Source organism: Cherax quadricarinatus, chromosome 69, assembly GCF_038502225.1.
Source record: "Cherax quadricarinatus isolate ZL_2023a chromosome 69, ASM3850222v1, whole genome shotgun sequence".
In the NCBI taxonomy this organism is placed as follows: Eukaryota; Metazoa; Arthropoda; class Malacostraca; order Decapoda; family Parastacidae; genus Cherax; species Cherax quadricarinatus.
The window spans coordinates 665,001-679,588 of NC_091360.1; the positions used below are offsets into that span (position 1 = coordinate 665,001).

Below are 14,588 nucleotides of genomic sequence, written 5' to 3' on the forward strand. Positions count from 1 at the left end.
CCGTCTTTCTGGAGTCCCTTCTGTCTCCTCTGTGAACACTTCTTTGAATCTCTTGTTGAGTTCTTCACATACTTCCCGGTCATTTCCTGTTGTCTCTCCTCCTTCCTTCCTTAGCCTGATGTGTGTGTGTGTGTGTGTGTGTGTGTGTGTGTGTGTGTGTATGTGTGTGTGTGTGTGTGTGTGTGTGTGTGTGTGTGTGTGTGTGTGTGTGTGTGTGTGTGTGTGTGTGTGTGTGTGTGTGTGTGTGTGTGTGTGTGTGTGTGTGTGTGTGTGTGTATGTGTGTGTGTGTGTGTGTGTGTGTGTGTGTGTCTGTGTGTGTGTGTGTGTGTGTGTGTGTGTGTGTGTGTGTGTGTGTGTGTGTATGTGTGTATGTGTGTGTGTGTGTGTGTGTGTGTGTGTGTGTGTGTGTGTGTGTGTGTGTGTAGTTTTGTATTCATTCATTCATTAGAGATTTGCCGGTAATTCCGGCCCGGGTCTTCTCCAGATGGTGACCCGGCGGGGGTGTCGTTCGTCTTCTTCATTCTTCTATCTTCTCTCTTGGGCCCCCCGGTTGGAGGGTAACTTCTTCTATCTTGCATTGACTCCCCAAGTGGGGAGTGTCTTCTTGCTTGGGATCTTCAACGTCACAGTTGGGCAGAGGCAGAAAACAGGGTCCCATTGGAGCCACACCCCAGCTTTAGCAAGCAGCAAAGTGCTGGGGAAACTTGTCTTGATGGTAGTGCTAGAGGGGGGAACCCTCTGCAGCAAGCTGATTAAACCTGCTCCTCAGTGCTTCTTGGTCGATTCCAGCATTGTTGAGGGCGGAGTAGATACGGTTGGCAAAGTGTTCTAAGTTGGGTTTCACAATGTCGTTGATGTCCTGCTCACATTCTGGAGTTTGCATTGGGTTCTTCTTCTGGTTGGTTGTGCAGTGTCCACCACTCTTGCCCTTGGCTTCTTGTTGCCGTGGGGGATTGGCGGTGGCCTGGGGAGCTGCAGCTCTTGGTTCTTGAGTTTTGGCAGTCTTGACCTTGGCTCCTTGTTGTGGTGGAGCAGTAGTAGCGGTGTGGGGAGTTGCAGCCCTTGCTTCTTGTGTTTTAGCTTTCTTGGCTGGCGGTTGAGTTGTCCGAGGCAAGGCCTCGGCTTGGATAGTTGCGGTGGCGGTGGAGGCAGGAGGTGGTGGACTCTCATTGGTGGGATTTGCCGACGTATCAGTGGTCTCAGACTGGTCCATCTCTATGTCGAGTGGAGGTTGTGTCAGTGGTTGTAGTTTTGTAGTTGTGTTTCTACTCACTTAACTGTACCTACCAGATCTGACTGGCATCCACTTCTACTGAACTTTCCACTGACTGTCGTAGCTCACTCATTGCTTTGTGGACATTATCAAACATTGGCTTGAATTCCTGGATGACTCTTGCCTCCACTACCTCCGGTTCTCATGGATGACTCTTGCCTCCACTACCTCCGGTTCTCATGGATGACTCTTGCCTCCACTACCTCCGGTTCTCATGGATGACTCTTGCCTCCACTACCTCCGGTTCTCATGGATGACTCTTGCCTCCACTACCTCCGGTTCTAGGTACTTCCTCTTTTTCCATTAATCTTGCTCTGATGAAGTTATTTTTGAACCCAGGTGTTTTATCTGAGTTTTGGTCTTGTACTGCTGCTGCTCCTTCATTCTAGTCCCTCCCACCTAGTACCTGCCTGAGTCCCTCCCACCTAGTACCTGCCCGAGTCCCTCCCACCTAGTACCTGCCTGAGTCCCTCCCACCTAGTACCTGCCTGAGTCCCTCCCACCTAGTACCTGCCTGAGTCCCTCCCACCTAGTACCTGCCTGAGTCCCTCCCACCTAGTACCTGCCCGAGTCCCTCCCACCTAGTACCTGCCTGAGTCCCTCCCACCTAGTACCTGCCTGAGTCCCTCCCACCTAGTACCTGCCTGAGTCCCTCCCACCTAGTACCTGCCTGAGTCCCTCCCACCTAGTACCTGCCTGAGTCCCTCCCACCTAGTACCTGCCTATACTGACCATGTCTCTGTCTTATGTGTCGAGATTGCATTTCCCTTGCCTATTTTCTCTTCCATTGATGTGATGTATAGTTGCAGTATTTATTTCCTTAGCGAATGTTCCTCGGGAGTTAACTGGTTGTAAACACAGACATTATCAAGCTTATATGAATTTGTATTTGGTGTGGATTACACACTGGTGCTGTATACTCGGGGACTGGCTTGAGTTACTAGGTGTATAGAGTATTGACTGTGTGTGTTTAGGGTGTTGAAGAGCACTTGTCATATTACCAACCTTGTATACACCACTGATGGAAGATAGTTTATATTCAACTCTGGAGAGAGAGAGAGAGAGAGAGAGAGAGAGAGAGAGAGAGAGAGAGAGAGAGAGAGAGAGAGATGCTATGTTATCTAATCTCTGATATTTTTCTTAAGTCTTATACCTAGAATTGCTTCCCATTCCAGTTGTTACTTTGTTACCAGACATCTTATCCATCTCCCACCCTCGTGTTTTGCACTTACTGACATTGAAATGTAGCAGCCACTTGTTGGATGTTGCCTGAGACATATCCAAACATTGTTTTGCTATATTTTCTCGTCACTTTTACATCGTCAGCAACCAGTATCGCGCGGGAGTTTAGTTCCTCTTAGTAAGTTACTGGCCTATGTCATGGAGTAGAGTCGTGAACTTCGTGGAGTTCACGTGTTACCTTTACTCGATGTCTTGTCAGCATTATTCTATCTGTGGGATACTCCCGGAGCTGCTGCAGCAGTCTTCCTGCGATCCTTGTTTATACTATCAGCTTTTCTCGGCAAAGCTTCTCTGTTCTCTGTCACTCTGTTTTTCTTGTCCTGACTAATTCGCGTACAAAATGCATGATAGTCCTTAATCTAGATATAAGTAGATAATGGTTGTCAGCAGATAGCCGCGATGTGGACTTGTAAGCCCTCTGCTGTCTGTCTCTGTTATATACCAGTGATCATAAGTAACTCTGTAAGTAGCATCCTTTATTACTAACTGCACCAGTCACCAGCAACCTTCACCACCAATAATAACTTTATCAATAAATTCCTCCTCTAAGCTTGGCCTGTATCTCCACCAGTCTTCCTCGCTATTAGCCATCTCGACTATGCCTAAAATTTTCCCCTGCAACCACCGTCATTCTCCACCAATATTCTTTAAACTCTCAACTATAACAGCTCTTGCTTTCATAGGCTCTTTCCTGACACTCTTGGACGGGGCTCCTGGCTGGTCCTGTGCGGTGGTCACTCGCTATGGCATCAGTAACTTCTGTACAATATTTTGTGGATAAATCAAACACACACGTCACTACTGTAAGATTACATGTATATAATATTAAGATTAATAATAAGTATAAATAACACAGATTAATAAACTACTCTGTTCACATTATGAATATCTCCACCATGCAGTTCCGGATTTTGAACTGATGCTTTTGAGTTGTCCAGAGTAGTGGAGTGAGCCCTGGGCACTACTGGCACTTAGTGCCCACCTAAAGTTCTACTCTTCCTGTCCCTCCACCAGTCGGGATGCCTCTTTTCCACTGCTAAAAGTTCCCTCACCTGCTATGATCTTTTAAAACACTACCAGTTCTAAATTTTGGTTCGTGATCATGTATATCGTGGTATCATCATGTTAATGTTACAAGCTCTAGGAACTTGATTAAACCAGTAACAACGTCATGACCTGCTGACCTTTGACCCAGTGCCTCTCGGTCATCCTTCTTACCTCACTAAGGGTTGACCACTACCCTAACAACTGAGTACTGGACACAAAATTTACTAACAGTCATCTCGTGTACACACTCACCGCTAAAATTAAAAAAAAAAAAAAAAAAAAAAAAAAACTGATTAACTGTCGGTCTTGTCAGAGCTCACTGATGTTATGTTCAACCTCACCTTTGACATTATGATAAACGGAACTCTATTCTGTCCTAAAATAACCTACTTTAAATTAAATCCCATGACTCACCTTCCACATCTAAACAAGCTCCTTTGTGAATATTAATATTGATTCTCCTTCAGCAACTCCTCATTCCTCATTTCGTTTTAGTGTCAGTTTCTCAGCACGTTCCTCTTGTCTGTGTGGTTCGTAACATTAACAGCCTCGTTTAGCACGCAGCACTGAATCATCTTTAAGTTTGTTAATTGCGTTTAGATCTACTGACACACGAGGGTCATTAAGGCTGCTCTCACCCGGTCACCACCAGTTTAAGATACTTAAATTCCAGATATGTGCTCATTGGTATTAAGCTAAATTTAAGTGAGATATCCACCCCTACGCGTTATATATATACATATATATATATATATATATATATATATATATATATATATATATATATATATATATATATATATATATATATATATATATATGTATATATATATATATATATATATATATATATATATATATATATATATATATATATATATATATATATATATATATATATATATATGTATATATATATATATATATATATATATATATATATATATATATATATATATATATATATATATATATATATATATATATATATATGAATATAGTAAAATCTGACGTGGTAACAGCACTATATATCCGACTTAGGAGGAGACATGACCCCTGACCTGACCACAAAATAAAAAGTAGGTCTTTGGTGCCAGTGATAGAGTATCGCCCACTAACTGTTGCTGATGTATACAACAAGTGGAAGAAGGAACTTTACACCATATTTAATCCTCAGGAATTTTCTCACTATAGTTTATATGGTGAAAAATTCAGAGTATCAAGAAGATTAATGTGTTCCGCAAACTTGAAGGGGAATTATATGAGGTGTCCCACAACGACAAATCTATTCCTTGGCTAGCTCAGACCTCTTAGGGATCATACCAGGCTTGTGGTATGGGATTCAGTCATACCGGATCCAATACAGAGAAGAACGGAGTGTGTTAGAGAGTCGAGAACGATACAAGGGAAGCCACTAACCAAGGAAAGACTGTTTCAATAGCGGACTCTCAGCTTTATAGACAAGAATTGTTGTACCAAGAATGGTGATAGGAGGCAGAGAATGTTTACCCCGGGGCTGTGAGAGTCGATATAATCAATAAATTGGGGAACATTATACGTGATGGTCTTCCAATGTTTATGTTCGTGCATAACTCAGGCAGTTCGTGCATGACTCAGGCAGTTCGTGCATGACTCAGGCAGTTCGTGCATGACTCAGGCAGTTCGTGCATGACTCAGGCAGTTCGTGCATGACTCAAGCAAATCATGCATAAGGGGGAGGACCTGCATGACTTGCATGAGAGTGTTCTTAATTTCAGGCCACAGTTGGAGGATGCACGCAGGAGGTAAAGATTCAAGGGAGGGAGGGAGGGAGGGAATAACAATGTGGAGGAAACAGCATGACTGATGGCAAGGAAAAATACGATTGAGGGCCGGGAGCAGCATAATTGAGGGCCGGGAACAACATAATTGAGGGCCGGGAACAGCATAACTGAGGGCCGGGAACAGCATGATTTAGGAGCGTGAACAGCATTTTGGAAGGACAGGGGTGAGCATGGTGGAGGGAGCTGCATGGTGAAGGGAACAGCATGGTGGAGGGGCAGGGAACAGCATGGTGGAGGGAACAGCATGGTGAAGGGAACAGCATGGTGGAGGGGCAGGGAACAGCATGGTGGAGTGGTGGCCAGAGTGTGTATGAGAGGTGGCATGTCTGCTTGTTGTTGTTCCTGCAGAGGTGCGGCCGTCTCACGTCTACTGTCCTTCAGGCAGTGCTGATGCTATCCTGGCTCTGGTCAACGCCGGTGCCAGCGTTAGTGCCGAGGATAAGGATGGACTCACAGGTACGTTTATTGCTTCACACACAGGTGATAATAAGGGCCAGTAAACCTGCCGTAGTCTTTCTCACTTCTTGTAAGAACATAAGAAAGAAGGAACACTGCAGCAGGCCTACTGGCCCATACTAGGCAAGTCTTTCTCAAACCCAAGAACACTAACAAAAATATTTGTCCAATATCATATTATAAATGGCTGTATATGTCTCAGTCATCAACTTGTCAGTATTGTATATCATTTCTCTTACGATACCCGCCTGACACAGCAGCGCCACGGTATCTGGAGTCACGAAATCATACTGGCCTGAGAGTTTTAAAACTTGTTTGTCGTGGGTTCAAGTCCCACCCGTTCTGTGGGTTGATTACCACCATAGTATCTTGGTACAGGGAATATCTTCTGCGTCTCCTTTGCTAACAACAGCTCAGTATAACCTACTTTAGTTAGAGTGAGTGCTGGATAAGTCGTCGCGTCACTTAACAAACAACAAGATTCTCTTAAAGAAGACGTCGTGTAAATAAAATCTGTAGTAAATTCATACATGTGATCTACGACTTATCTACGAATTATTCATTACTCATGTGTTCAGTAGATGAGTCAGGTATCATATAATATCGGTAAATCACTAGAATTATCATTCTGGTTTTATTATTGTGTTAATAATTTAGAAAACATCAGTTTAACGAAGGTAATTACTGGGCGTGTGTCTTAACTTCTCCCGCAGACACATAAAACCTCCAGCATTTTTCACTTGTAAACATTATGGTAATTTGTTTCTCATTTATTATTCTCTTCTCTTGAAAAGTTATGGAACATCCAGGATGATGTGGTATGAGTACCCGTACAGTGAAGAATGTGAAGAATACTGTAGAGTTTATGTAGTGATGATTATGTGTGGTGAGAGTATTGTGCCACAGTGTTAGTGATGATTATGTGTGGTGAGAGTATTGTGCCACAGTGTTAGTGATGATTATGTGTGGTGAGAGTATTGTACCACAGTGTTAGTGATGATTATGTGTGGTGAGGGTATTGTACCACAGTGTTAGTGATGATTATGTGTGATGAGAGTATTGTGTCACAGTGTTAGTGATGATTATGTGTGATGAGAGTATTGTACCACAGTGTTAGTGATGATTATGTGTGGTGAGAGTATTGTGCCACAGTGTTAGTGATGATTATGTGTGGTGAGGGTATTGTACCACAGTGTTAGTGATGATTATGTGTGATGAGAGTATTGTGTCACAGTGTTAGTGATGATTATGTGTGGTGAGAGTATTGTACCACAGTGTTAGTGATGATTATGTGTGGTGAGAGTATTGTACCACAGTGTTAGTGATGATTATGTGTGGTGAGGGTATTGTACCACAGTGTTAGTGATGATTATGTGTGGTGAGAGTATTGTACCACAGTGTTAGTGATGATTATGTGTGGTGAGGGTATTGTACCACAGTGTTAGTGATGATTATGTGTGGTGAGAGTATTGTGCCACAGTGTTAGTGATGATTATGTGTGGTGAGAGTATTGTACCACAGTGTTAGTGATGATTATGTGTGGTGAGGGTATTGTACCACAGTGTTAGTGATGATTATGTGTGGTGAGAGTATTGTGTCACAGTGTTAGTGATGATTATATGTGGTGAGAGTATTGTACCACAGTGTTAGTGATGATTATGTGTGGTGAGAGTATTGTGCCACAGTGTTAGTGATGATTATGTGTGGTGAGAGTATTGTACAACAGTGTTAGTGATGATTATGTGTGGTGAGAGTATTGTACCACAGTGTTAGTGATGATTATGTGTGGTGAGAGTATTGTGTCACAGTGTTAGTGATGATTATGTGTGGTGAGAGTATTGTGTCACAGTGTTAGTGATGATTATGTGTGGTGAGAGTATTGTACCACAGTGTTAGTGATGATTATGTGTGGTGAGAGTATTGTGCCACAGTGTTAGTGATGATTATGTGTGGTGAGAGTATTGTGCCACAGTGTTAGTGATGATTATGTGTGGTGAGAGTATTGTACCACAGTGTTAGTGATGATTATGTGTGGTGAGAGTATTGTGCCACAGTGTTAGTGATGATTATGTGTGATGAGAGTATTGTACCACAGTGTTAGTGATGATTATGTGTGGTGAGAGTATTGTGCCACAGTGTTAGTGATGATTATGTGTGGTGAGAGTATTGTACCACAGTGTTAGTGATGATTATGTGTGGTGAGAGTATTGTGCCACAGTGTTAGTGATGATTATGTGTGGTGAGAGTATTGTACCACAGTGTTAGTGATGATTATGTGTGGTGAGAGTATTGTGCCACAGTGTTAGTGATGATTATGTGTGGTGAGAGTATTGTACCACAGTGTTAGTGATGATTATGTGTGGTGAGAGTATTGTACCACAGTGTTAGTGATGATCATGTGTGATGAGAGTATTGTACCACAGTGTTAGTGATGATTATGTGTGGTGAGAGTATTGTACCACAGTATTACTGATGATCATGTGTGGTGAGAGTATTGTACCACAGTGTTAGTGATGATTGTGTGATGAGAGTATTGTACCACAGTGTTAGTGATGATTATGTGTGGTGAGAGTATTGTACCACAGTATTACTGATGATCATGTGTGGTGAGAGTATTGTGCCACAGTGTTAGTGATGATTATGTGTGGTGAGAGTATTGTACCACAGTGTTAGTGATGATTATGTGTGGTGAGAGTATTGTGCCACAGTGTTAGTGATGATTATGTGTGGTGAGAGTATTGTACCACAGTGTTAGTGATGATTATGTGTGGTGAGAGTATTGTACCACAGTATTACTGATGATCATGTGTGGTGAGAGTATTGTACCACAGTGTTAGTGATGATTATGTGTGATGAGAGTATTGTACCACAGTGTTAGTGATGATTATGTGTGATGAGAGTATTGTACCACAGTGTTAGTGATGATTATGTGTGGTGAGAGTATTGTACCACAGTATTACTGATGATCATGTGTGGTGAGAGTATTGTACCACAGTGTTAGTGATGATTGTGTGATGAGAGTATTGTACCACAGTGTTAGTGATGATTATGTGTGGTGAGAGTATTGTACCACAGTATTACTGATGATCATGTGTGGTGAGAGTATTGTGCCACAGTGTTAGTGATGATTATGTGTGGTGAGAGTATTGTACCACAGTGTTAGTGATGATTATGTGTGGTGAGAGTATTGTGCCACAGTGTTAGTGATGATTATGTGTGGTGAGAGTATTGTACCACAGTGTTAGTGATGATTATGTGTGGTGAGAGTATTGTACCACAGTATTACTGATGATCATGTGTGGTGAGAGTATTGTACCACAGTGTTAGTGATGATTATGTGTGATGAGAGTATTGTACCACAGTGTTAGTGATGATTATGTGTGGTGAGAGTATTGTACCACAGTGTTAGTGATGATTATGTGTGGTGAGAGTATTGTACCAGTGTTAGTGATGATTATGTGTGGTGAGAGTATTGTACCACCATCCACCACTACAACTACCACCATCCACCACTACAACTACCACCATCCACCACTACAACTAGCACCTTCCACCAGCCCTGCACTGTGCTGCCTCGCGAGGTCACTTAGACTGTCTGGACTGTCTGGTCAACTTCTGCGGCGCTGAGGTCGACACTCTGGACTCCAACGGCTGTACACCGCTGTTCTACGCTGTTACACTGGGCCACGCTGACTGTACACAGCTGCTGCTGCACTACGGTGCTCACCCTGACAAGCAAGACCGCAAAGGACGCACGTGAGTTGAGGAAATGAGCGTCTATGTCCGTGTCCTTTAATTTATTCACATCTTTGACTCTGTCCTTCAAGGTACGGACATCTTTTACCGTATCCTTTAAGACACGGACATCTTTGACCGTGTCCTTCATGACACGGACTTCTATACCAAGGTTAACATTAGTGTAATAATTCGGGTTAAAAAATCAAATAATTAATTAATTATTAGTTGAGTTGTAAGCTCACAACTTACATTAGTTATCAGTTGTAATCTTGCAAGAGAAGCTAGCTAATTGTTGCTAACAAATTATGAGTTAGTGTTAGCTAACTCACCCTAAGTTTTTACCTGTCATATAGACACCTTAACACACTTAATATATCTTAATATATCTCTTAATATTTCTCACTTTTCACTATACTATAAAATAACCACCAAGAATTTATTACAGCAATTGTTCTTATTCTGTATTCTGTATTATTACGTATCTTCTTGTATTTTCTTCCATCCTAATATTTCAGTCCCCTTAATCTCTTCCTTCCTTCTTATAGTTCACTCTTTACCTTAATCTCCCTTCCTATATTCTACTCTCTCTTTCTTACACTCTCTCCTGTTCTTCTCGCTGCTTCTCCTTCTTACTCTCTCCTGGTGTCTTACCTGTGTTTGTGTCCTTGATGTCAGACCAGCGCACTGTGGAGCAGCCAAGGGTCAGCTGGAGACCTTGAAGTTGCTTCATCGTAAAGGAGCTGACCTGTGGATGAGGAACGTTAAGGGTGACCTTCCCCTTCACGAGGCCTGCCAGTCCGGCCGTAAGGATCTTGTCTTGTGAGTACTGACCTTGTCTTGTGAGTACTGACCTTATCTTGTGAGTACTGACCTTGTCTTGTGAGTACTGACCTTGTCTTGTGAGTACTGACCTTGTCTTGTGAGTACTGAACTTGTCTTGTAAGTACTGACCTTGTCTTGTGAGTACTGACCTTGTCTTGTGAGTACTGACCTTGTCTTGTGAGTACTGAACTTGTCTTGTGAGTACTGGCCTCATCTTGTGAGTACTGACCTTGTCTTGTGAGTACTGACCTTGTCTTGTGAGTACTGACCTTGTCTTGTGAGTACTGAACTTGTCTTGTGAGTACTGACATTATCTTGTGAGTACTGACCTTGTCTTGTGAGTACTGACCTTGTCTTGTGAGTACTGACCTTGTCTTGTGAGTACTGACCTTGTCTTGTGAGTACTGACCTTGTCTTGTGAGTACTGAACTTGTCTTGTAAGTACTGACCTTGTCTTGTGAGTACTGACCTTGTCTTGTGAGTACTGACCTTATCTTGTGAGTACTGACCTTGTCTTGTGAGTACTGACCTTGTCTTGTGAGTACTGACCTTGTCTTGTGAGTACTGAACTTGTCTTGTAAGTACTGACCTTGTCTTGTGAGTACTGAACTTGTCTTGTGAGTACTGACATTATCTTGTGAGTACTGACCTTGTCTTGTGAGTACTGACATTATCTTGTGAGTACTGACCTTGTCTTGTGAGTACTGGCCTTGTCTTGTGAGTACTGACCTTGTCTTGTGAGTACTGACCTTGTCTTGTGAGTACTGACCTTGTCTTGTGAGTATTGACCTTGTCTTGTGAGTACTGACCTTGTCTTGTGAGTACTGACCTTGTCTTGTGAGTACTGGCCTTGTCTTGTGAATACTGGCCTTGTCTTGTGAGTACTGACCTTGTCTTGTGAGTACTGACCTTGTCTTGTGAGTACTGACCTTGTCTTGTGAGTACTGGCCTTGTCTTGTGAGTACTGACCTTGTCTTGTGAGTACTGACCTTGTCTTGTGAGTACTGACCTTGTCTTGTGAGTACTGGCCTTGTCTTGTGAGTACTGACCTTGTCTTGTGAGTACTGACCTTGTCTTGTGAGTACTGACCTTGTCTTGTGAGTACTGACCTTGTCTTGTGAGTACGTACTAACTTTATTATTGCGATTTTTAATAAGCGTATGGCTGTGCGATCATTTACATGAATACATATATATATATATATATATATATATATATATATATATATATATATATATATATATATATATATATATATATGTCGTGCCGAATATGTAAAACTGGTCAAATAGCAAGAACTCATTTAAAATTAAGTCCTTTGTGAAATTTTCTCTTATACGTTTAAAGATTTATTTTTTTCATTAATATTAATGTAAAAATTTTTAATTTTGCACCAAAAGAATCCTAGAAACTTACCTAACCTTATTATAACAAGAACAATTTATTTTAGCTTAACCCAACTAAATATATTTTAGATTTGTTTACGATAATTTAATACTAAACAAACACAACGAAATCATTTTTTTTCGTTAGGTTCAGAATGATTTTGACGAAATTATTGCATACACAAATTTTCACTTGTCCTATATGGCAAGATGAGCGTTGCTATTTAAGCCAAGATCGCAAGTTCTGCCTATTCGGCACGACACACACACACACACACACATATATATATATATATATATATATATATATATATATATATATATATATATATATATATATATATATATATATATATATATATATATATATATATATATATATATATATATATATATATATATGTACCAGCTGCTGCAGTAGCAGGTATCGTCAAGTGTAGTATCGTTGTTGCAGGTGGTTACTGTCCATGAGGCCAGATACCGTCAATGCTCCCAATCTTGACGGTCGCTGTCCACTCCATATTGCAGCTATCAACAATAATATTGAGATGTGCAAGATTCTTATGGATAAGCAGGTAAGGTATTGTAGGTATGAGTCGGGGTGTGAACACGAGTATAAGTCCAGGTATGGTTACAGGTACAGGTGTGAGTATGATACAGCTGTGTGTAGAGTGCCCCTTAAGGAAGGTTCCTTGATGTTGGTGAGGGTCTCTTGATTTAGGGAATTGGATCTGTGCTCCAGTTCCCCGAATTAAGCCTGAATGCCTTCCACATCCCCCCCCAGGCGCTGTATAATCCTCCGGGTTTAGCGCTTCCCCCTTGATTATAATAATAATAATATGTGTAGAGTGACGGTGGAGGAACCTACGTTTAGTGTGTGGATGATAAATTAGACACAAGTGCAACACTTGGGTATCTTTACTGAGAAAACGTTTCGTCTCACAGTGGCTTCATCAGTCCTATACAGAGGAGAATGGTGAAGATCAGAAGGAGTTTGAGGTAATCAGTCCCTCAGCCTGGAGTTAATGTAATCAGTCCATCAACTGATGGACTGATGAAGCCACTGTGTGACTAAATGTTTCCTCAGTAAGATATCAAAGTGATACACATGTGTCTAATTTATCAACTTGTCGGTTCTCTGAACCATTTATCAACATTATATTGTGCTGTATTTCGAGAGGTATTGTGTATCAGTTAACCAAGATGTTAATATATATTTTTTCAACCAATATCTTTTCCCGTTTTCATCTTAGTTTCCAATAATTCAGTGTGATCCACTTGTATTATCCTTCTCGCTTACACTTATCAGTCTTCTGCGTTACTCTCCTTGCCTCACACTTCTAGATAATATACTAGATAGAATTACATAAACCACAGAATAGGTAGAGGTCGAACCCAAGGCAAGGGAGGTAAAAACTCTCGGGGCAGTGTGTTAACCAATGGGCCAGCTGGCTCTAACCAGCTGGCTTGGGAGTTTTAGGATTTTGTCATGAGTTCAAGCCCCGCCCGTTCCGTGGTTTGTTTGCAATCGTGTTATTGCGATTTCGTGAGTCAGTTGATACTTCTTCTCAACAGCTAACCTCGGTGTGGACTTTCGTGAGTTAGTTGATACTTCTTCTTAACAGCTAACCTCGGTGTGGACTTTCGTGAGTTAGTTGATACTTCTTCTTAACACCTAACCTCGGTGTGGACTTTCGTGAGTTAGTTGATACTTCTTCTTAACAGCTAACCTCGGTGTGGACTTTCGTGAGTTAGTTGATACTTCTTCTTAACACCTAACCTCGGTGTGGACTTTCGTGAGTTAGTTGATACTTCTTCTTAACAGCTAACCTCGGTGTGGACTTTCGTGAGTTAGTTGATACTTCTTCTTAACACCTAACCTCGGTGTGGACTTTCGTGAGTTAGTTGATACTTCTTCTTAACACCTAACCTCGGTGTGGACTTTAAATAACTCGGGTATCTGTCTTACTCACGTACTCCAATGTATTCTGTTCACTCCTTCGTCTGCGTCTCCCACAGGCGGCAGTCAACCCTATTATGAGGAATTCCCGAGGGCAGCTGCTGACGCCGCTGGATGCTGCCGTCGCCAGGAGTAACCGTGGTTGTGCCAAGTATCTTCAACTGCACGGTGGTGTTGCAGCCTCCAAGTTGACAGACAAACACGCTCTGCAGAAGGCCATGCAGATGTAAGACTCAGAGCTTCATGCAGTGCTGTAGAAGGGATTTCAAAAAAACAATCAGTTGTGAGGTGAAAAAAATATCAGATAACAGATACCACAAATTCAAATACGGCAAATTCAAAATAACTTGGATGACACACACACAAAATTGATTACATAGGAGGAACATGTAGTTTATAGCAAACATCAAAGATAACTAATATCAACAATGAACTATGATCACTACACACAACTGCAGTGAGAAATTAAGATAATTTAAGCAATGTGAGAATAAACTTGAATGAAGAATTAACTATAACACTAAAACTCTCTTTCACAGAGCCCTGGAGACGAGCCAGCAGGGAAGAACAGGCATGACACCCGGGGGAGAGTTTACTGGAGACGAACTGATGAGTTCCTCAACTTCATCAGTCCTTAAGTCCAACATGTCCACCATGACAGCATCTCCGGTTGGTATTGAGGCCCAGACTAACACCAACCACATCAAAGAAGGCGAAGAAGGAGAGAAACTACTGCAGAAGGATGCGCAGGTAAGCTCTCCCTTAAGTTACTTACATTTTTTGCTTGCATTAAGGTGTCTTTTTTCGTTCATCTGCAAAAGCAGATTTCCCTTTTCACAAA

General features: G+C 41.7%; 1 protein-coding gene across 1 annotated transcript in view; it reads left to right on the plus strand.

The window, feature by feature from the left end:
• The window catches only part of LOC128701896 (uncharacterized), a 141,361-nt gene that overhangs the window by 91,160 nt on the left and 35,613 nt on the right, over positions 1-14,588 (plus strand). Inside the window, exons 7-12 of the mRNA XM_070099796.1 lie at positions 5,768-5,842; positions 9,400-9,598; positions 10,256-10,399; positions 12,242-12,362; positions 13,807-13,973; positions 14,287-14,497. Of these exons, the coding sequence (XP_069955897.1) occupies positions 5,768-5,842; positions 9,400-9,598; positions 10,256-10,399; positions 12,242-12,362; positions 13,807-13,973; positions 14,287-14,497 (917 nt within the window). The remainder of the gene's footprint in view (positions 1-5,767; positions 5,843-9,399; positions 9,599-10,255; positions 10,400-12,241; positions 12,363-13,806; positions 13,974-14,286; positions 14,498-14,588) is intronic.